We start from the raw sequence: 22141 nt of genomic DNA, 5'->3' as shown, positions 1-22141 counted from the left end.
CGGATGAATCTCCGATAATTAGAAAAAAGACAACAAAAACTTCGTACTTCATATGATCCATCTGCACACCCTTTTCAGAAATCACAAGCATTCATGAAAATGAGTTTCCTATTCTCCTTTAAACCTATGATTTTACTACGCTTTTCACAAAGATCGAGCTTGAAGATGAATAAAAAAGCTAGTGGCTGAAGTTTTCAACCTGAGATTTGTTAAAGATAGATGCAAAGTGCTAAAACGTGAGAAAACAGCTTTATGTTTTGACTTTTTGTGGCTAAATAATAAAGATCATGACATCAATTCTAAAAAGAAAAGATACACAAAGGTAGTGAGTGTTGAAGATGTTTGCTCTTGGATAGATTTTCTTTTAGATAATCTTTACATCACAGTAGGTGATTCTTTGTTTCAACAAATTATAGGAATCTCCATGGGCACTAATTGTGCTGTCTTTTTAGCAAACTTTTTATCTTTTCCCTTATGAATTTGAGTTTATGCAACGTCTTATTTCTATCAATACCTGCCCTATCATTTTACATAAGCTTAGCCAAGTTGGGCGTTTATAGATGATTTATTTGTACCAGATGTTCGTGACTTTCAAGACTTTATGTACAAAGACACTTGTGTTTTTGGAGAATGAATCTATCCTCGTGAACTTCAAGATTCTTCTGCTTTCTTAGATCTTAGACTTTCTCAATCTTCCGTAGGATTAGAGGTTGACATATATGATAAACGTGAACAACTTGAATATAGTGGTTTACACATTATAAAAATGCCTCACATTGGCTTTCTGATTTGGCAAAATATGGAGTCATTTCTTTCCAATTACATAGATTTTCCCGCCTTTGTACAACTAAGGAGTCTTTCATTACTCAATGTAGTAAATTTGATCACTTTACTAATACACAGGCGATATAATCCAAAGAAAAATAATGAAAAAAGTACGCACAATCTTAGATATGAAGTCTTTTATCTATGGTGTATCGGCCTTGGGCATGTTTAGAATGATTGAACATAAGCTGAAAACAAAAAGCGGGGAGCTGAATAGCCCGTTTTTCTTTTAGTTTCAAAAGAGAGTTTGATTGAGTATGCATGTGCTTTCTAAGTTAGGAATGTAGTTTTGCATCTTTGTAGGAAGCGGTACATAAATGTAAGGGGTCCATTTAGTTTTTTATGTTTTAAATAAGAGAGAGAGAGAGAGAGAGAGAGAGAGAACACTGATGACGACATAAGTGTTGCTTTGCTTGCCAAGTATATCCACAAGACGAGTGTTATTAGCATAGATCTTCAAGCATGATGGAATGATAGTGAGTGACAAACACTCCAGGATGACCAGCCTATCTTCTCACCCTTAGACAGATGGGAAAACTAAAATTGCTAATTCTACAATATTAGACCCTTTGAAATGCTATGTGGCTGGCAGAAATCAGAACGGGAGAAGTGAAATCTTAAAGGCTTTCTGAAATTTGCAATAAACAAGAGCACATCACCTTCAAATCATAAACTCACAAGTTCAAGGGAAGCTAGGACTTTTGTGATGAAGGGAGAAGTCTCCATGAACATGCTGGAAACTCCAAATCGTTAATAGGCAGCCATGTTTGCCTCCAAGGAATCATGTGAATCTGGGAAAAGAACGGGGGGAAGACAGCAATCCAACTATCATCTCCATCGCAATTGAGATAGGCACAGAGAGAGAGAGAGAGAGAGAGAGAGAGAGAGAGAGAGATGCATTAACGTCCGTGGGAGGCCTCGCGGACCTATGAGACAAGGTACTCCAAAAAGAAAACTCATACAAGCCTCAATGGGCTGGAGCAAAGGGCGCGCTATGGCCCTTCTTGAGTACTAAACTATCATGATCTAATGAGCTCAAGAGCTCGAACAAAATCAAAATCAAAATCAAATACAACTGAATAAATAAATAAATAAATAAGTGTGTGTGTGTGTGTATATATATATATATATATATACAGAGAGAGAGAGAGAGAGAGAGAGAGAGAGAGAGAGAGAGCAGCACAAGGGGCTAGAAATAAGGGCTCCCCCTAAAAGAAAAAAAGAAAAAAAAGAAAACTGGTTACAACTTTGGCTTTCAAGGAAGCAAGACATCCATCAAACGCGCATTCATACAAGAGAGCACAGAGGCTCTGAATTTATAGACTTGGTCAGTCAACTAGAAACGAATGCTTTCTAAAAGTTAGCACCTATTTTCTGAAGAGCTAGGACTAAGTGATACTATTCAAGAGAACTCTTTAATTTGATTAGTCACATGGTCATTTTTCCATCTTGGGTAGTCTTAGTGCTTGTCGACGCATCAGCGATTGACGCTATCGATGCTGTACAAAGAAATAAGAAACTCTCGTAGAGTCTTGCTAACCTCTGTTATGGTGACCAACAGCTCTTGAGGTAAATCCTTTTCACCTCGTAGAACGTATTGCACTTTGTTCATCTTGAAATGATAAGTGTGCTTGTTCCAATCAATGGCTGAATTTTCTTTTTAGAATGCTATGCCTTTATCAGGGCCATATGTTAGAGCAAGTGTGGTCAATTAAAAATCCAACTTCTCCGCATAGTCGTGAATCTGAAGCTCTAACTGGGTAACCATTTGATCCCAATAGAACTTTCAATTGCTATTCTGATTGTATATGCATAATCCGATGGGCTGGTTTCTAGTTTCAGCCTTTTCATAAGCTTGGTCAAACAACACAATGACATCGTGATTGGCTACTTGCTCTTTTATTTTAATTAGCTCCGTATCATTATGTATACATGTTGTCATAGCCTTAGATAGGATGTTATTAGGTGCACTGTTCAATGACTTTTTTTTCCCAATAATTGCATTATTCACTAACCCCCCCCCCCTCCCGAGTCTCGAGTGGCTGCATTATTCACTATCCTAGTAATAGATGCACACAATAACACATGTATTGAGAATTGAGAAGATCCCGCTAGCTGAATCAACATCTAGTTGGCTCTAAGATTTCCCTCCATTTCCACGTTGCATTTTGAGACTACCATTTCAGCCATCTGAGGCTTGTTGTTATGTGGACAATTCCTCCACTTGTGAGGCTAAAGGCATCTAAAGCATAAGTCTTATCTCTTTGCTTTTTCTTTCTATTTTGGAGTCAAAGAGGATTCCTATCAAATCGGGGCTGGTATTGAAGTTACCTTCCTCTTCTCTCTAACAGTGGAACTTGGTTTGTAAGAGCCCGAGGTCGGCTTCGCCTGCTTGGCTTGGCCACTAGGCTATGGGACACTAGACTTTTGACCCACTTCTTTTGAGACCCACTCTTCCTTAGGTATACGTTAGTCACAATCATCTAGGGAATTAAAGTAAAGAATGTTGGAAAACACCTCTAGATGATGACTTGTGAGATACTATCAGTAGGCTTCCATACATAGAGTAATAGAAGCGTTCAGCGACTAGTTGAGCATAGCGCATGTGGTCTCTGACTTTAGCAAATGATTGGAAAATTGTCGTATGGATTGCTAAAAGATCGTGGCCAACTCATTCGTCTTCCATGATGAACCAATCTTAAGGTTCTTTGTCCCCCTATTTCCTCTGGCCCAGACAACATAAAATTGTTCCCTCCTCGCTCACTCAAATTGAACGCACACGTTCCCGTTCAACCCACCAAGTAGCTCATAAGCTTGTCGACAGGATAACCCGTTGCAAGAACGAACAATATAGTATTGGCCATGACAAACGACGGCCCTTTATCTGAACCTGCTTGATGCTCTGATACCAAAATGAAAGAACAAATTTTTCTATTACCAAAGAATGCTATGGTTGATTTGAGTTGATTTTCCTCATAGATGACGTATGTAGAACCACACTCACAATAAATACAATACCTTGATTTCTGATCACATAGTTTCTTTCTATAAACCCCCATTTCCCTAGGTGAGTCCAGAATGCCACATGCCACATGCCACATGTAACATTCTTAAGCCTGACTTAGATGTCCGTTAGATATTTAGGTCCATTTGCCCCTAGTTACAATTCACAAATATCGAGCACCCAAGCCTTTGGCCTTTAGACTCCTCTAGTCCATGCAAATTGCCCTCACCAGTGACCTTGACATTAAAACCCTTTGACCATATACATTGTTGGGGTAAAGGCACATTGCCACCCTTTAAATGTTATGACTGCTATGACTGTCCTAAGACAGTCATAGGGTGAATACCTAATCCTAATAAAACCTTTGAGTTTGTGGTGTGGCTCAAGGCATTCTCACACACCCACACTCCTTGTGTCTCTGTCTCCTAACGTTCCACTCCCCTCTTTCCCTCACAAGTGGTATCAGAGCCACTCTCTCCCTCTCTCTCCGGTCTACCCCTCCCTCTCCCCTCGGGCCTCGTGCCCTCAGCAGCTAGCAGGGCAGCAGCGCGTGCGAGCAGGGCGAGGCAGCAGCGAGCGGGGCAGCGCGTGCGAGCAGGGCGAGGCAGCCAGCGCACAGGAGCAGCTGCTCGAGCAGCTATAGCTGCAACAGCAGCTAGCTGCTACCCGCTACCAGGCGGGCGCAGCTAGCGCGCGCACCGCACAGCACCGGCCGCGCGCAGCACCGGCCGCGCAACCAGGCTGCACAGGCAGCCGTACCGGGCGACCAGCCACGACAGGTACCGCCAGTCGTACCGGCTGTACGGAAGCCGTACAGGCTGTACGGAAGCCGTACAGGCAGCCGTACCGTACCAGCTGTACAGACGCCGCGACAAGCAGGTACATGTCGAATTTTTTTTGTTGGGGATCCGTGCCCTCGCAGGTACAGGGTACAGCAGGTACCCTGCGCAGGTACAGAAGGTACAGCGGGCACAGATTTTTTTTTGGGGGAAGAAGGAAAAGAGAGCACTTTGCTCTGCATTCCCGGAATTTTTCAGTTCTAAAACTGTGTGTTTGAGGTACAGCAAGTACACTCGTGTCCCTCGTGCTTGAGGTGACTAGTGCCACAGTGTGTGGTGGTTGCACAGTTATTTTGTTTCGGGAAGGTCAGATGCCTTAATTTGCAGAGGGCTTTTATGCTTTTGCTGAGTGCAGCTCTCAGTTTTGGGGTGACAATTTCAAAGGGCTTTTGCTTGGAAGTGTATGCAGTGTATGCCTTGAGGCAGTGTGGAGCCAGGGTGCCCACATTGGTCTTGTTTCCGCAGTGTACTCAGTGACATTTCTTGCAGGTCACATTTTGTGTACGGCACTTAGAAAATCTCAGTTGAGCCACGCTTGGCCAGGGCGCATCGAGTTTACTCGGTCCCTAACTGTCCATCGTTGACAGTGTTCAAAAGACTTTCTTTTTCGGTGTTTGTACGTTGGGATCTATGTTGCTACTGTGCACACAGGCAGTTTATGCATTACATTGTCAGGTGATTGTGCCAGAGAACTGTATTTTGTATGCTACCTCAGTGTTGAGGTGTTTTTCACTTGGTACAGGTGTCAAATCAAGGGGCTTTTGCCCAGATTTTGCTTGTGAGCACTTGAGTTACTGTTTGAGAACTTCAGATGCCTTTTATCCCCTTGGCAGAAGGGTGATTGCTTGGGATTTGTCCCATACTTTGTTGCAGGTTTGTGACAGGCTGAGGTGTTTGCAGCCTTTTTCAGTGGACATAACAGTGTATGCCAAGTGGTTTATGCATATAAAATCAGTGCAATACCTCATCTGAGGTGGGAGAAGTGTTCAGGACAGCAGTGTTTTGTGCTTCGTCAGATGATGATGCACTGATAAAACACTTGTGGAACAGCTGCAGCATTCTGTAGTTACTGTTTTATGCCTATTTGAGCACGGTACAGTGTGTCAGAAGGTACAGTGACTGGAGGGAAAATTTTCTGTTTTGCTGCAGGTTTTTTTTGACAGTAAAAAACAGCACTATTGTGAGTGCTCCTGGCTCTTGATAGAGCAGGTTTTCTGAGAAATCAGAATTTTATTTAGTCTTTTTTGACTTACAGGGAGTCAGTCACTTTCCTTGTGTGATATGGCATCAGGGGGAAGTGAATCCTCAATACTGAACATAAAGAAATTGGAAGGGGCACACAATTATGCATTATGGGCAGAACAGTGTTTGAATGTACTTCTGCTAAAGAAGATTTCTAAGCCCATAAGGGTGAAGGGTGTCAAGCCATCTGGGATGGCAGATGATGAGTGGGAGGAGCTTGATTTGTCCGCAAGGGCGGCTATCATGCTTACTCTCACTGATTCTCTTGTGTTCAATGTTCAGGCAGAAAAGACCTCTTATGGCCTATGGCAGAGGCTAAAAGAGTTGTATGCCCAAAAGAGTTCAGCCAGTAAGGTTTATTGGTTGAAGAAGCTTGTCGACCTTCGCATGAAGGAAGGTACAGCTATGACCTCACACTTGAGTGAGTTCAATGCCATCTTTACACAGCTTATCGCACAGGGATTGAACCTTGATGAGGAGTTCAAGGCTACTTTCTTGTTGTGTACACTCCCTGAGAGTTGGGACACTTTCAAGACCACCCTGTCAAATTCAAATGTCATTCTTATGTATGCTGATGTGGAGAGCTCTCTCCTTATGGAGGAGATGAGCAGGAAGAATAATATGGGCAGCAAGTCTTCCAATGCTTTTCAGGTACAGGAAAGAGGTAGGACTCAGTAGAAGGGGAGATCTGCTGGCAAGTCCAAATCCCGCAGTTAGTCCCGTGGCAAAAAGGATATTGAATGCTTTTACTGTGGCAAGAAGGGACACGTGAAGTCTAAGTGCTTCAAGTTTATACGGGATCAGAAAGCCAAGAAGGCTGAGACAAAGGATGCAGGCAGTGGAAGCAAAGGCAAAGGCAAAGGCAAGGCCAAGGCAGATGACTTGGATGCAGTGAATGTTGCAGCAGAGGACAGTGACAGTGACAGACATGATGTATTATGTTCTTTTGCTGTAATTGCACATACATTGGTTGTTGACGGCCATGACATGCACACCTGGCTCTTGGATTCAGGTGCTTCTTTTCATGTTACGCCTCATAGGGAGTGGTTTACTTCCTACACAGGTACTCATGGAGTTGTTCACCTTGGGAACAACTATGCATGTCAGATTGCAGGGATTGGCAGTATACAGATAGTATTCCCTGATGGACGCATATTTATGCTTGATGGTGTTCGCCATGTGCCGCAAATCAAGAAAAATCTGATTAGCACTGGCTTGTTGGATGACAGTGGTTACCACACCACATTTGGGGATTCCAAATGGGTGATTACTGATGGCCAGGTTGTAGTGGCTGAGGGTTATAAGAGTGATACCTTGTACCCTCTTTATGTTTCCAGTGTAGGTAACCATGTTGTTGCCATAACCGAGCTGCCGAAGGTTTCATTGTGGCATAGCCGGTTGGGACACGTCCGTTAAAGGAATGCAAGAACTGTCACGTTTGGGTTATCTGCAGTCTCTTTCATTTTCAGATTTGCCTACTTGTGATCATTGCATTTTTGGAAAGCATTCTATGACTCCTCATAAGAGAACTCCCCAGAATAGAGCACCGCTTGATCTAGTGCACACTGATTTGTGTGAGATGCCACAGCTATCACTAGGGGGTGCAAAGTATTTCATTACTTTTATTGATGATGCCACACGCAAAGTGTGGGTCTATTTCTTGAAGCATAAGAGCGATGCCTTAGATGCTTTCAAGAAGTTTGTTGCTCAGGTTGAGAATCGGACAGGATGCAGGCTGAAATGCCTCAGATCCGATAATGGGGGTGAGTATGTGTCACATGCTTTTGTACAATTATGCGAAGCTAAGGGCATTAAACAGAAACTCACAACCCCTCATAATGCATCTCAAAATGGTGTGAATGAGCGGATGAATCGAACTATTCAAGAGAAAGTTCGATGTATGTTGTCTTATGCTGCATTGCCCCATGGCTTTTGGGCAGAAGCCGTGCAAACAACAGTTCACCTAATTAACAGGTCGCCGAACAAGGCTTTGGAGCTGAAAGTGCCAGAGGAGGTGTGGTCTGGCAAGCCACCTTCATACAAGCACTTACGTGTGTTTGGCTGCGAGTGCTTTGCTCATGTACGCAAAGAACTGCGCACCAAACTGGAGCCAAAGTCTCTCAGATGCATCTTCATGGGTTACGGTGACGAAGGTGAAATGGGGTACAGGTTATGGGATCCCGTCAAACAGAAGATTACACGCAGCAATGATGTCATCTTTAAAGAGGATAGTGTACACAAAGAACCCATGCAACCTGTGGAATACAGGAGGGTTGTTTATGATGATGTCGGACAGCAAAGAATGCCCATTAATATGCAGCAGCAGGCTGCTGTAAATAACCCTGTTCAAGAGGGTATACAGGCTGAAAATCAGCCAGACAATTTTGCCAATGATGCACCACTGGATATGCCAGCAAATGGCGCTGTAGAACAGCCAAATATGGTGGTACAGCCACCCGTCATGCATGACGAACAGGCTAGACAGCAGCCTAATACGGAACTTTTTGTTAGGAGGAGCACCTGTGTACAACGGCCTCCTGACAGGTTTGTTCCAGGAGCCAATAATGTGGCTGATTTTATCATGCTGACAGATTGTGGTGAGCCTTCCAGCTTCAGGGAAGCTATGGAAACAACAGAGAAAAGGAAGTGGGAGAAAGCCATGCAGTCAGAAATGGACTCCCTACTTCAAAATGATACATGGGACTTGGTGCAGCTACCTGCAGGCAGAAAGGTTTTGCCATGCAAGTGGGTTTACAAAGTCAAAGTGGATTCAAATGCTTTACCGAGGTATAAGGCCAGATTGGTTGCCAAGGGATTTAAGCAGGAGAAGGGCATTGACTTTGATGAGATTTTTTCCCCTGTAGTCAAGATGACTACTTTGAGAGCAGTGTTAGCTCTTGTTGCTCATGAGGACATGGATTTATGTCAGATGGATGTGAAGACTGCTTTTCTTCAGGGAGATCTCCATGATGAGATCTACATGAGTCAGCCAGAGGGATATGCTGTTAAAGGGAAAGAGCAGCTTGTGTGTAAGCTCAAGAGGAGCTTGTATGGACTCAAGCAGGCGCCAAGAGAATGGTACAAGAAGTTTGATGCCTTCATGCAGTCCCAAGGGTATCATAGGTGTGAGACCGATCACTGCTTGTACACCAAACGGGCAAAGGATGGTAGTTTGATGCTACTCATTCTATATGTGGATGACATGCTGATTGCCAGCAAATCTCAGCAGGAGATTATTTCTTTGAAGAAGCAACTACATAAGTCTTTTGACATGAAAGACGTGGGTGATGCAAATCACATACTAGGTATGAGGATTACTCGTGACAAGTCTAAAAGACTTTTGTTTCTGTCACAGGAAGAGTACATTGGCAAGGTACTGCAGAGGTTTAAAATGGAGGGGGGAAAGTCTATTAGTACCCCGCTGCCTCCACATTTAAAACTCAGCAGTAAGGACAGCCCCAGATCAGATGATGATAAGGCTGAGATGGCCAAGGTTCCGTATGCATCTGCAGTTGGTTCTTTGATGTATGCCATGGTTGCCACTCATCCGGATATTGCTTTTGCGGTGGGAGTCATCAGCAGGTATATGGTAAATCCAGGCAAGCGGCACTGGGAAGCAGTGAAAGGCGTCTTGAGGTATCTCAAGGGTACCAAGGACGGCTTGCAAGGAAGCAATATGGCTTACTCGGCTGGTGGGAGATTTGGGCATTACAGGAGATATGCCAGTTTTGCATTGTGATAGTCAGAGTGCTATCATGTTGGCAAAGAATCCGGTCTTTCATCAGAAGACCAAGCACATAGATGTGAAATATCATTTTATCAGGGAGGTACTGGAGGACAAGCAGCTTGAGCTTGTGAAGGTGCACACTGATGATAATCCTGCAGATTTGCTCACTAAGAGCTTGCCTACAGAGCGGTTTGCACATTGTCGCCACATCATGGGATTAGGATGAGACCATTCTTATTTTATAGTCTTGTATACAGCAACTGTATATTGCTGTAATTTTTATTCTTTTCTCCCCTTTAGGCACATTGGCCTTTAGGTGGGAGGTTGTTGGGGTAAAGGCACATTGCCACCCTTTAAATGTTATGACTGCTATGACTGTCCTAAGACAGTCATAGGGTGAATACCTAATCCTAATAAAACCTTTGAGTTTGTGGTGTGGCTCAAGGCATTCTCACACACCCACACTCCTTGTGTCTCTGTCTCCTAACGTTCCACTCCCCTCTTTCCCTCACATACATAAAGCGCAATACAAATGCTTTACAATTGTTGGTCCTCTCAAGGGAAATGCCAATTGACCCTTCCGAGGCCATACTATCCCAACTTGAGCATAGCAAGCAAGCATACACACTACCGGCAGTTCTGTTAGACAGATCTGGGACAGGCGTTTCAGACAGAAGGGCACATGGTGAAATGCTAATGTGCCAGCCATTTTATGAATGGACGTCTTGCTGACTCCAAGCTGGCTAGAAGCCATCTCATAATCAGCCTACAATGGGGCAACATGGGGACCACATGGCAGGTCGGACCCATGTTGAACATGCGGCATGCAGGTCAATTCACCACCTAGTGAATGTGCTCAGGCTCCTCTAATCACGTCTCCTAGGAGTTTGGGATTGCTAGAGAATGTTACTGTCCAAGGGGCAGTTTCCTTGGCCCTCTTAAGGTTCTGTTGGGGCGTAAATGTGACGAATATCCTTTTAGATTTGTGTGTCCAAAGATAGTATTTATGTTTATTTGGGTTGGCGACTGTCCTTTTAGGTAGATTTTCTCTTCCAATTTCTCTATCTTGGTCAAGACATGCTAGTAGAGGCAGCAACCTTGAAAGATACGGTCTGTTTAGACTGGTTGCACAGGGCTCCCTAAATTAAATTGGGTAATTTATTTTGGTATGCTCGTTTCTGTCGGTGAGGAGATTGGTTAGCTATTGTGGCCCCCTCCTGCTTAGTTCCTCCCCCTAAAAAAGTTGCTTTTTTTGCTGTTTATATGTGCATAAATCATTTCTCACTTAAATTAAAGTGAAGTCCACATGGACACTGTGAAAAGTCATCAATGATACAGTATTCAGTATCTATTTTATAAAAGCGTTACCCCCATTTATAAGGCACCTTTTCTCTTTCTTTTTTCAGAGTTTGGCAGAAAAGGGCAAATCCAAGCAACTACGCACAATTGATGGATTGGTGACAAGTTCTTCCAAGGGGAATCAGCTATCAAGTTCCTTACAGTTAAATTCTCCACACCGGTCATTGACCCCTGCAAAGCCTGATACCCCAAAGGTCTCCCAAGGGAAACTACTTGTTCTTAAGTCTGGCAAAGATGGGATAACAACAGTTTCTAGTACTCTGAAGCCTGAGGGAGGTAATGCTCCTCAAGTAGCTTCTCATGGGAATATTGGCCTAACTGCATCAGCAATGAGTGTATCAAGTGCTTCTGTTGCTGCCATCGGAGTCATTGGCCAGCGCAAGTCGTTCCTTGATCGCAGAGCTGCTGTACTACCAGGGGCTGCTGGTCCAGATGCTTTAGCTGGGTTGCGTGCGAAGGATCTCTCTCATATGGGGGAAGATAGACGGCTTTCTGTTCAAGCTCAAAACAGAAGTGACTTTTTCAATGCGCTCAGGAAAAAGGCAGCTGGCAATGGGGTTGTGTCTTATAATCCTAATAAGTCCGGCTCATCGCTTCAGCCAAAGACTGATGCGATGAGTATAAGAGAAGCTTTGATGCCTGAGGAGACTGAAGTAACAGTTGCGAATTTGGGCCACGGCTCTGTAGCAAAAGAGGACAGTGTAGGTCAAGGTTCTGATTCCATACAGTTTTTATCTGAGATCCATAGTAATGGAGATGTGAAACATACTCCAGGAGACAACTTGATTTTGGATGAGATAGGTAGCTTGGTGAAGGAGTCTTCAGGTGCTAATAGTTTAGAGGGAGCCAATGGAGGAGTTTCCTTGCCTGGGGACTCGGAGGAAGAGGAAGCAGCTTTCATGCGGTCCCTTGGTTGGGAAGAGAATGAAGAGGGAAGTGAACTGACACAAGAGGAAATAAACGCCTTCTATCAGGTCAGATATAATACGCAATTGATGCAAGTTCTTAAAAAAAAAACATTTCGCATTGTCTATATTTGTCTCCTCCAAATTTTGGTACCCGTACCCTATGGCAGTTTTGAACATCAGATACAACCCCCCCCCCAAAAAAAAAAAGATTCTTAAATGTTTCTTTCTTCACAGATGCGCGAGAGAAATAAGTTGCTCAACAGCAGAGGCTGCCACCGGCTCAGAAATGAGCATAGCGTCCGCAGTTTAGGAAGCGCATCTTCTGGCCTCTCCTCATCAGATTCTGAGTCAGATGATGAAGTTCATGTGTGAAAAGGCTGTTGCCCACCATAAAGCAATTGTAAGGACATGATTATGAAATCCAAATTTGTCTGCAGGAAGTGTTGGCAGCTGATCCTCTTGTGACACATGGGCAGGAGTAATGCTTTGTTTCCCAAAGTATTTGACAATTCATCCTTTTTTTCTTGGAAGGTAAGGTTGCTGGATGAGATGTCTTGGCAACTCTTAAAGTTTGTCGTGGTTATGGATAATTTTATGCTCACTTTTTCATTGTACACAAGCACATGAGCAAAGCCGGGGAACAGATGCAGCCCACTACCCTCAAATGGTGAGCATCATCATTTTGGGCACTTGCAGCAGGTATCTGAGATGACGTTTTTGTGGAAACAAGAGCCTGAAAGATTTGAGTATTCTTAACTGCTGCTGTGCTCGCAGCACACATGACTTCAGAATTCCAATGAACAGTTAAATACCGTTTTTTTTTTTTGGGGGAAGTGCATTCATGAAGGTTGGCATCTGATATAATGCATTCTATTTTACTCGAGCAACTTCCTTGTTAATTCTTTAGGACTTCAGTAGCTATTTAGGTTTTTATTGGGTGTAAAATATTGAAATAGGAGAACTTACACTACCTGTGTGTGCTCATAATGACCAGGACTGTTACAGCAGTGTTCATGGTTTCCCCTCTTTAACCTCCTGTTCTATTAGGTCCTTGGTGTAGTTTTCCATTCTGAATCTTCTTTTTCTTGTTATCTTGCTTACTACGTTTTTGTGTAGGGATGTGCATTCAGTTGGATGATTTATTTATGCTCGCAGAGTACACGTTGTCATTGACAGTGTGTTTATTTTGAGGATAGATGGTTATTGCTTGCTCTTTCTTTTACTGTGGGAAATTGTTACTCGTCATCATGTAGTCAAACTTGCAGAACTTGAAATTATTGTTGATTCCAGATCATCTTTGTGTTTGGTGTGGAAAACTGGAAGGGTTTCATGTTTTCCTTCAGGCTATATGTCCTTGTTTGATCTGAATTAGGCTGTTTTTGGCTCTTTTGCATGAACTACTCAGAACATTCCATTGGGGCGTTGTCTGCGTGACTACGTGAATCTTTTGTATGGTCACATCAATGGCTCCAATTCTTCCTTCGAAGATTTAATAGTTGTAGTGGGCTTTTTAAGCTGGTCTTTAGAAACCAGTATAGTTGCTTATGCTTGGGCACTGATGACGACATAAGTGTTGCTTTGCTTGCTAAGTATGTCTTCCTTTTGTTTTTTGGCCTGCCCTCTCGATAGCCTTAGCAACGCTTCAAATTTGGCAAAGCAGAAATTAGGCATTTTTATAATTTTTGGAAGTGCAATTTTCCTATTGGACAATATGTTGACTCTCCTTCATTGGACTTGAATGCAACTTTAAAGTGCTCGACTCTCTCTCTCTCTCCCCCCGTCTTTATCTCCTCCAAGTCTTCTTACACACCATCTCCACCTTTTCTTCCCCCCACGCCCCCCCCCCCCCCCCCTCTCTCTCTCTCTCTCTCTCTCTCTCTCTCTCTCTATCTCCTGGAGACACCATTTCTTTTTTGTTTGCTTTTTTAATCTTGGGCAGGCCTTATGAATGATTAAATATCATTCACCTTGTCATAAAAGTATTTGTTTACATCTTTTTTCTTCTCTTTCATTTTTACTTTTATTTTTTGTGTAGATTTTTGGTCTTTAGAACAATAAAAAATCTAAATTTGTATGATTGGTGATTGGACATATTCTAGTCTTACAAAGGTATGTATTTTAAAGTTGGTCGGTGGCTTGAGCGGTAAGTTGAGACTCGCTTATAGCAGCCGTTTTGGGAGACTCTTTAGAATTAGCTAGACTAACCTAATTATTGAGAGGCTGAAGCAATTCTCAACACTCTTACGTAGACAAATTTACATGAGGATGAAAGTTATGTAGAACTTTGAATCCAAAAGTGACACCACTAAGGACACTACAGAAACATCTCGGGGGTATCACCAAATGTTCTTGTGAACCTCAATTTATACGATATGTTTAGATATGCCATAATTCCTTTGCATGTAGAATATAGATGACCAAAACTTTTTAATAAGCTCTTGATGGGACAAGCTTGATGCAAAACACTACCAGATGGCTTTCAGTCTTGTGTGTTTTTCTGTTTATGTTAGATAATGGTGCATGATAGCAGATTTTAAAATGCTTTTTGGCGGATTGGTGCGAGAGTCTAGCTAGGGTTCGGGTAAACATCCCTTATAGCATTGCTAAATGCTATGTAAGTTATGTGTGTGTGTGCGCGCGTCTTGATTTTAAATATTCCTAGTTTTCTTGTCAATTTAGTGCTTGATTGTGTGTGGTGTCATAATATTTTTCCTGACATGTAGCACAAGATACTGGCTACTCATGCTAAGTTATGTGTGTGTGCGCACGTCTTGATTTTAAATACTCCCATTTTTCTTGTCAATTTAGTGTTTGATTGTGTGTGGTGCCATAATATTTTCCCTGACATGTAGCACAAGATACTTGTTTCTCACACACACATCAAGTGGAATTCTCTTATTGTGCATGTTGACCATCTCTCAAGAGTGAGAAAAGGTAGTAAGGAATGGCACACTGTTACCCCCCCCCCCCCCCCAATATTGACAGCTCTCCACTCAAGCTTACAAGTATTCATATGGTCGTGTCTCCTTTTCCTTTGCGCCTGCCTCCTTTAACTTTGTTTTTCAGCTTGTCCCTAAGAATGGTAGTAACTTAGCTATTCCAATGGGGTCATATAGCATGAAGGTGTTGTATCTTGGTTGCATAAGATGTCGACCACTACGAAGATGAAACATAGTGGTGTGGAGTGTAGTTGTAGATGGGTTGATTGTTGTGTCTCTTAGAAATCTCATATTTGATTAGGCTTCAAACATGTACCCTTCTTCGAAGGAAGGAGTATTGGCTAATTTCCTTGACTCCTATAAAACTTGATGGTTGTATGGATTGTAAAATGCTATAATTGATTGTTTTGCTGTCTTTTATGTCTTTGAATGCATTTGAGAACTTCAAAGGATGGGAATAAGCTTGGGAGTTTAAATGTTCGTAGAATCTTAAGATTTTCCCAAGTGCTAAATGCCACGGGGAGAAAATGAAGCTAGGGTGTTTTTACTGTGATGGAACATGTCATGGATGATTTACTAGAACACAAATTTGGGATTCGTTCTATTGTCCGTTTTGTTTGGAGCTTCTTAGATACCGAGCTTGTTTGTGAATAAGGCACATAAACATGATTGAAAGGATAATGATATGGAATAACATAACAATTGGATGCCACCTGTTACCTAGGTCCCAAGTATGCAACATATTTAATGTGAATAATAGCACCTACCAAAGTGAATTAACATCGAAGATTAGCAAGCATTGATTGGATGCCACATTAGCTTGTCGTGCATTGGATATTTTCTCTTTGGAAGGCCTAATATTACCTAGTTCCCAAGCATTTAGTGAATTGTATTGAATAGTATGGATGTTATGGGTATAAATATTGTTTGAATTCGAGCCATATTAAACCCTTGTTGCTAACTTTTTCTCCTTTTGAGTGTGTGTGTGTGTGTGTGAGAGAGAGAGAGAGAGAGAGAGAGAGAGAGAGAGAGTTCCCAAGCATTTAGTGAATTGTATCCAATAGTATGGATGTTATGGGTATAAATATTGTTTGAATTCCAGCCATATTAAATCGTTGTTGCTAACTTTTTCTCCTTTTTAGCGTGTGTGAGAGAGAGAGAGAGAGAGAGAGAGAGAGAGAGATCATGTGCATGTCTACACATTTACAAATAAGTTCGTATAGGCAATCTAGCTATCTATACTAAGATCTGCTTGTGATGCCTTAGCTTGTCAGGTTTCAAGTATCACATATATCCAACGTATTGTGTGAGAGTCCAATGCATGCTTTTGTAGTAAATACCACTCCTTTCTAAGTAGGCCTGTTCAACTACATCCTCTCTAAACTAGTGAGCTAGGTTTTGCTTTGACGTTACTTTCGTAGTATTTTGTTAGCACTTTCAAGATTCGTGATTCTTAGGCTCATGAGAGGCATGTGAGCTTGCTAGTGTCTCTTCGGCGATGTTATTTTTGAAGCCTTTTATAATAGGCTCTTGATTGATACTTGGATTATTGAAGAAGCTTTGCTATCTTGGAAAATTTTATTATTTATGGGAAAGCTATGCAAAAGTTTCATTTGCATAACAGTTCTAGGCTCTTGAGCTTTTGTCGTCACAACCTTGACTTTGTTCTGTAGGGTTTGTATTAGAAGACATGCCTAAAAGTTTTTTCTCACACGCACGCATGCACGCACGCTCGCGTGCTCACTCACTCACTTGAGACGAAATTTTCCATTTTTAAACATTCTATGCAATTCATGTTGATGAATTACAACTTGTCACACTAGGATTTGTTGGATCTTATCTACATTAGATGTTGTATGCATTACATTGTGTCACATTAGGATTTGTTGCATCTTATCTACATTGTATGCAATTCATGTTGATGCATTACAACTTGTCACACAAGAATTTTATCTACATGTGTTAGACTCTTGTGAGTGCTCATGGATTGATTAATATCTCCCATCAATCTTTCCACTTCAGCCTCAGTTTCAAGGTTCTAAAATTGATTGATATAGTTTTGAAAGTGACACAAACATTTTTTTTTGTGTTGAAACCATTAGAATGGTTTAGGTCGCATAAATCCTCGCATGGAATGGTTAAATTTATTAGTTCTCATTTGCCTCGCCGCCTCCCCCCGCCTTGATTGTTTTGAGCTTCAGAATGTACTTAAGAAAATCATGATTATAGGCACTATTATAAGGGGGCCTTTGCTCAAAGGCAAGTGATCTCTTGCTTGCTAATGTAAATTTTTATTTGAGAAACTTAGTGTATTGTTTGACTTATATGTAATATGCTTTCCTATAAAAGGTGGCAACGGAACAATTTTGGATTGGCTTGTAACGCTATCCCCATACATTTACTAATGGAATAATAGAATTAATGGTCATGCAAAGTCTCATAGTCATCTAGTTTCACTATTCATTTACTAGTATATTTTGTGGGAGTAGTTCATGATTATTATTATTATTATTATTTTGGTGTGGATATCCTTAGATCATTTTTTCTAATGGAGTAGTGGGCATTGAAAGTTACAAATGACCATTGGATATAGTAAGCTTTGGAATGACTAAGGACTTTTGGGAAGAATTACAAAGGTGAATAATTGATGATAACATGCACTTTTTAGCAATTTTTACTAAAAAAGTTACTAAGACTGTGCCATTACCTAGTGCGCCTTGGTGATTTTATACTTTCTACTCTCCTTTGTTGCTTGTGTTCTTGACATGAGTGAGCATGAGACGTTCTCATGAGACATTTATTTTAGATTCTTTTTCAATGAATGAAGATTTGTCACATGCTAACAATGTTATATTGCATGCCATCAGTGTTGGACCTGGGTTACAAACACGCATCTATAATTGCTTTAGCACTTTTTAGGTGTAATTTTGCTATGAAAGAAAAATTCTATAATCCGCATTTCCTTACAAATAGTATACTTGTCCCATGTCTTTTATGTTTTTCAAATGATTTGACCGTTAGAACTAGGTTTGATTAAATTATCTACATAGGAACCTATAAGAACAATTTTATTGTGGTTTTCTGATGTAGTTATGGTATTTGAACTAGTTCAAGAGGTCTAGTTCCTTTCTAATGTAAAGTGATGGGTTTGATTGGTTGAAAACTAGTGCTTACAAAATCATTGATGTATCGTAGCATACCATGCTTTGGGTGCATGTTTCAAACCATATAGTTGTTTTTCAATTTTTACACTCTCTTTTCTTTAAAGATCATGTAATCTTGTGGTTGTGTCTTCATATAGATATTCAAGCAAGCATGTTACCATCCATTTCATTTAATAACCAGTCATAATGCACGTTAGATTATATAAATATTCTTACAATCATCAAAATTTACAGGAAAGTATTTTAAATAAAAGATTGATCTATATTCACATTTCTTCATATCTTTAATTTCCCACCTCTCATTACTATTGAATAGTAAAATGCTAGGTTTTGATTATGCTAATCTAGATCAAGTAACACGGATAACAACTGTGTGCCGGCATTGAAGCTTGCAGTCCCACAATTCATAGTGTACATGTTCTAACGTGCTATGTTTGTGGATGGATGAGGGTGAGTCGGCATACCTCTCCATCAGGTTTGCATTAGAAAATCTAAGGCATGAAGACACATTGTTGGTAACTTCGAGGAGCACTCTACAATGGATTTTCTCCAAGTACTGCTAAATAAGATTGAACTCTCTATTGGAGACTAATCATCAATATCGTTGTACCTTTTAAAATGTACTGGTATAAATGTGAGTATAATATTAGACTCTCACTTTGACACCTTGTTAAGAGGAATGGTATGAAATAATTTATTCTCACTTATGCGGTATTGAGAAGTTGTTTATTAATGGACTACGCTCACAAGGTGTTTGAAAAGGGCAATAGTAGATGTTTGCAGTTTGTTTACTATGACATTGAAAGCTGGTCTAGTAGTATAGTAGGATAGATGTTTGATAGGAAAAACACACATGTGTCATGTACTGTGAATACATGGAGGAAGCAATGAGGCAAGAGCAAGTGAGCGATTGAGAGTAATAGCAAGCATGATTTCATTCATGAGTAGAGTTACATATAGTGGAATGCCCCTGAGTAGGTGGCTCCAGATCCATGATTATCTCCGTGATTGTCTCCATCAGTAACACCTCCATCAAACTAGCCACCAAGTCCCTGACTTATCTCAATCACACCTAGATGGGTGACACCTAACTGATGAGTCACCTGACACACCTACCATGGTGCTCACTAGCACTCACACCATGTCCTACACAAGCACTAGCTCACTGGTACACACACACCACATGACCATGTCCATAAGTGTGTGTTCCCTAAACATCAATTTATCCAACATACCCCCCCTTAAATTGATGACCTTCTACCCTGGCAGTAGACAATGGGATACTACATGGTTTTCATGCCCCCGACCTTGTTCTCACTCCAGTTGCATCGGCAGTAGACTCATGTGGACACCCTAGCTCCACCATGATCTCACTCCAAATCAGGTTACCTCGGTTTACAATAAGAGAGTCCACCTAGAATATGTGTCTTTGGGTATCACCATAGGACATATGACTCAAAGCAGACAAACATGACTAACTAAAATGGAAATAACATATCATTTTAGGATGGACTATCCATGGCAGAGCACCTTATTGACTCAAACACAACATAAAACTAGGGGATAGGGTCAATGCCCCCTGGATGAAATCTCCCTTATTGGTGGCAATCATATCATCATAGTAACTTCATACTTCTTGTTGCTTGGATCCTTTTCCCGTAAGGCCTTGTCCTTCATGACATCTTCTTGCTCTTCTTTAGGGCAGAATAAATCTCCTCCTCCATATGTGTGTAGATTGCTTGCCATAAATTCAGAGAAGCCTAATTGCTTAGCATAATAATAACTAGTGGGTTTCTCCCATAGCCTCTTTGGTGGTGTCTTCTTGATGATCTTGTACTTGGGCTTTTCTTCCTTCACCTTTGAGGGATCCATAATGAGTAGGTCTTACTTTCAGTAGAAAGCAGTGTCTAAACTCTTACAAGATTTGATTATCTTTTTGAGGAGTTTGGAGAATCAAACCAAAAACAATGATAACATTAAATACGAGGTTGATACTCAATGCATTTCTGGAAATCAGAGTTCAGGGAACTAAAACACATATATGAGCAAACTTTTGGATGGTCAACTGTAGGAAATAGTCAAACTTTAACCATTACCCCCCAAATTTTCCCAAACTGAGAAATCAGAGGCTAGAGGCCAAAATTGGAGAGCTATCATGCATTATTCAGAGGGATTTTGAGTGGAAAAGATTGCCCTTGTAGTCGCCCATTAGCAGCAGAAAGCATTCGCTCAGAATCGTGCCATGTCACTTGGTGACCCGAATACTTCACCAACAGAGATGAAATTCCATCAAGAGGTAGCCCTTGGGGTTGCCCAGCCTCCTATTAGAGGAATTTGAGAATGGTTTAGGTATACAGTCAGCATTGTAGAAATCCTGCCATGAAGAAGAGGAAGCGACACACGAAATCGACGACGATTTGGGGAGATCCCTTCAGTCAGAAAGGTCGCCCAGTCATGAGCAATCTCCAGCTTGAAGGATTTCTCAATCCATCAGTCGGATGCTGAGTATTTGCTCTTGCAAAATCGTGGGCAAAGGAGAAGACACCATGGAAGCAAGAATGGAGCTTAGTAGGGATGACCACGTGGCAGCAAAGTCAAGCCTCAGTCAACCAGGCTCTGATACCACGTGTGAATACATGGAGGAAGCAATGAGGAAAGAACAAGTGAGCAAGTGAGCAATTGAGAGCAATAGCAAGTATGATTTCATTTATGAGTAGAGTTACATATAGTGGAATGCCCCTGAGTAGGTGGCTCCAGATCCATGATTATCTCCCTGATTGTCTCCATCAATAACACCCCCAAGTCCTCCATCAAACTGGCCACCAAGTCCCTTACTTATCTCAATCACACCTAGATGGGTGACACCTAACAAATGAGTCACCTGACACACCTACCATGGTGCTCACTAGCACTCACACCATGTCCTACACAAGCACTAGCTCACTGGCACACACACACCACATGACCATGTCCATAAGTGTGTCCCCTAAACATCAATTTATCCAACATGTACACATGTACATCCATACATACATATGTGTGTGTGTAAGTTTTGTCCTTGAGGTAATGAAGGACAATAGGTATTCAAGAATAGTCTGTGTTAACACCTACTTCATTTTAGGTACATATCCACATATTTGGGTATGTTAATATGCTAAATTTAAGGGGTCTTTTGCCAGCCCCAATCGTGTGCCATAGGAAAATACATGTCAATGAAGAACAATGAGTTCCATGAAACTAGTCAATGTTATTATGTGCTAAACTTCTAGTATCATTTCATATTTTTTAGAGTGCCATTGGACATCCCATAGTGCAAATACCATGCATTCATAAGGGCATCCAAATGCAACATGAAATAAATTCTATGCCATTAATTTTTGTAGTAAATGTGAGACTACAAGTAAGGAGACCTAAGTTACACCAAGATCTTGTTAATGTTTCTTAATCTCTTTTCCCGACGATTTCTTAAAAAATATCTGCAACATTATCTTTGTTTGCACATTGTTGGAGTGTGATGTTTGACTACTCTTTCATGGATGAAGTTTTATCTAACGTCAATATGCTATGTCTTTACGTGAAATACTAGATTCTTTTCTAGGGTTTGAGCTATCCAATGTTTGCACATTGTTGGAGTGTGATGTTTGAGTACTCTTTCATGGATGAAATGTTCTCTAAGGTGCTGTGTCTTTAAATGAAATACTAGATTCATTGCTAGGGTTTGAGCTATCCAATGATAAATGTAGTATTTGACTTTGTTTCATCAAAGTAATGTATCTCTCACTAGATTCTTCTAAGTCAAATCGGCTCACATGCACTTGTTCTAAATGCTCTGTATTTTGCTTCTCTTGAGAATAGAGAGATTGTTGTATGTTTATTTAAGAAATAACACCATGCGCTAATAAAAATTTGATTACCGAGAAATAACACCATGCGCTAATAAAAATGCCATATCCTTGTGTTGATCTTCTTGTTTTATGAATCACCAACATATTCACTATCACAATATCCATGCAAACTGGTATGAGTTCCTCTATATTCCAAGATATTTTGTGGCCTTAATGTAGGTCAAAACTCTTTTTGTTGCATTCAAATGTGTTTGTTTTGGATTTAACATAAATTGAGCTAGATTGCTAA

At 41.2% G+C, this 22141-nt stretch overlaps 1 protein-coding gene across 2 annotated transcripts in view; it reads left to right on the top strand.

Annotated features, from left to right (window-relative positions):
• Positions 1-12935, top strand: part of LOC147888185 (uncharacterized) — a 47128-nt gene extending 34193 nt beyond the window's left edge. The window contains exons 4-6 of one of the 2 annotated variants that reach the window (XM_087393329.1): positions 11044-11970; positions 12139-12217; positions 12342-12935. In XM_087393329.1, the coding sequence (XP_087249455.1) occupies positions 11044-11970; positions 12139-12217; positions 12342-12358 (1023 nt within the window). In that variant the 3' untranslated portion in view covers positions 12359-12935. Of the gene's footprint in view, positions 1-11043; positions 11971-12138 lie in introns of both variants that reach the window. The other variant, XM_087393328.1, reaches the window with a different exon arrangement.
• Positions 12936-22141: the final 9206 nt, after the last annotated feature.

Source organism: Dipteris shenzhenensis, chromosome 22, assembly GCF_047967505.1.
Source record: "Dipteris shenzhenensis isolate YYH24624 ecotype China chromosome 22, Dip_SZ_1.0, whole genome shotgun sequence".
In the NCBI taxonomy this organism is placed as follows: Eukaryota; Viridiplantae; Streptophyta; class Polypodiopsida; order Gleicheniales; family Dipteridaceae; genus Dipteris; species Dipteris shenzhenensis.
Note: the sequence above shows the minus strand (reverse complement) of the source record. Positions and strands in the feature narration are given on the sequence as shown.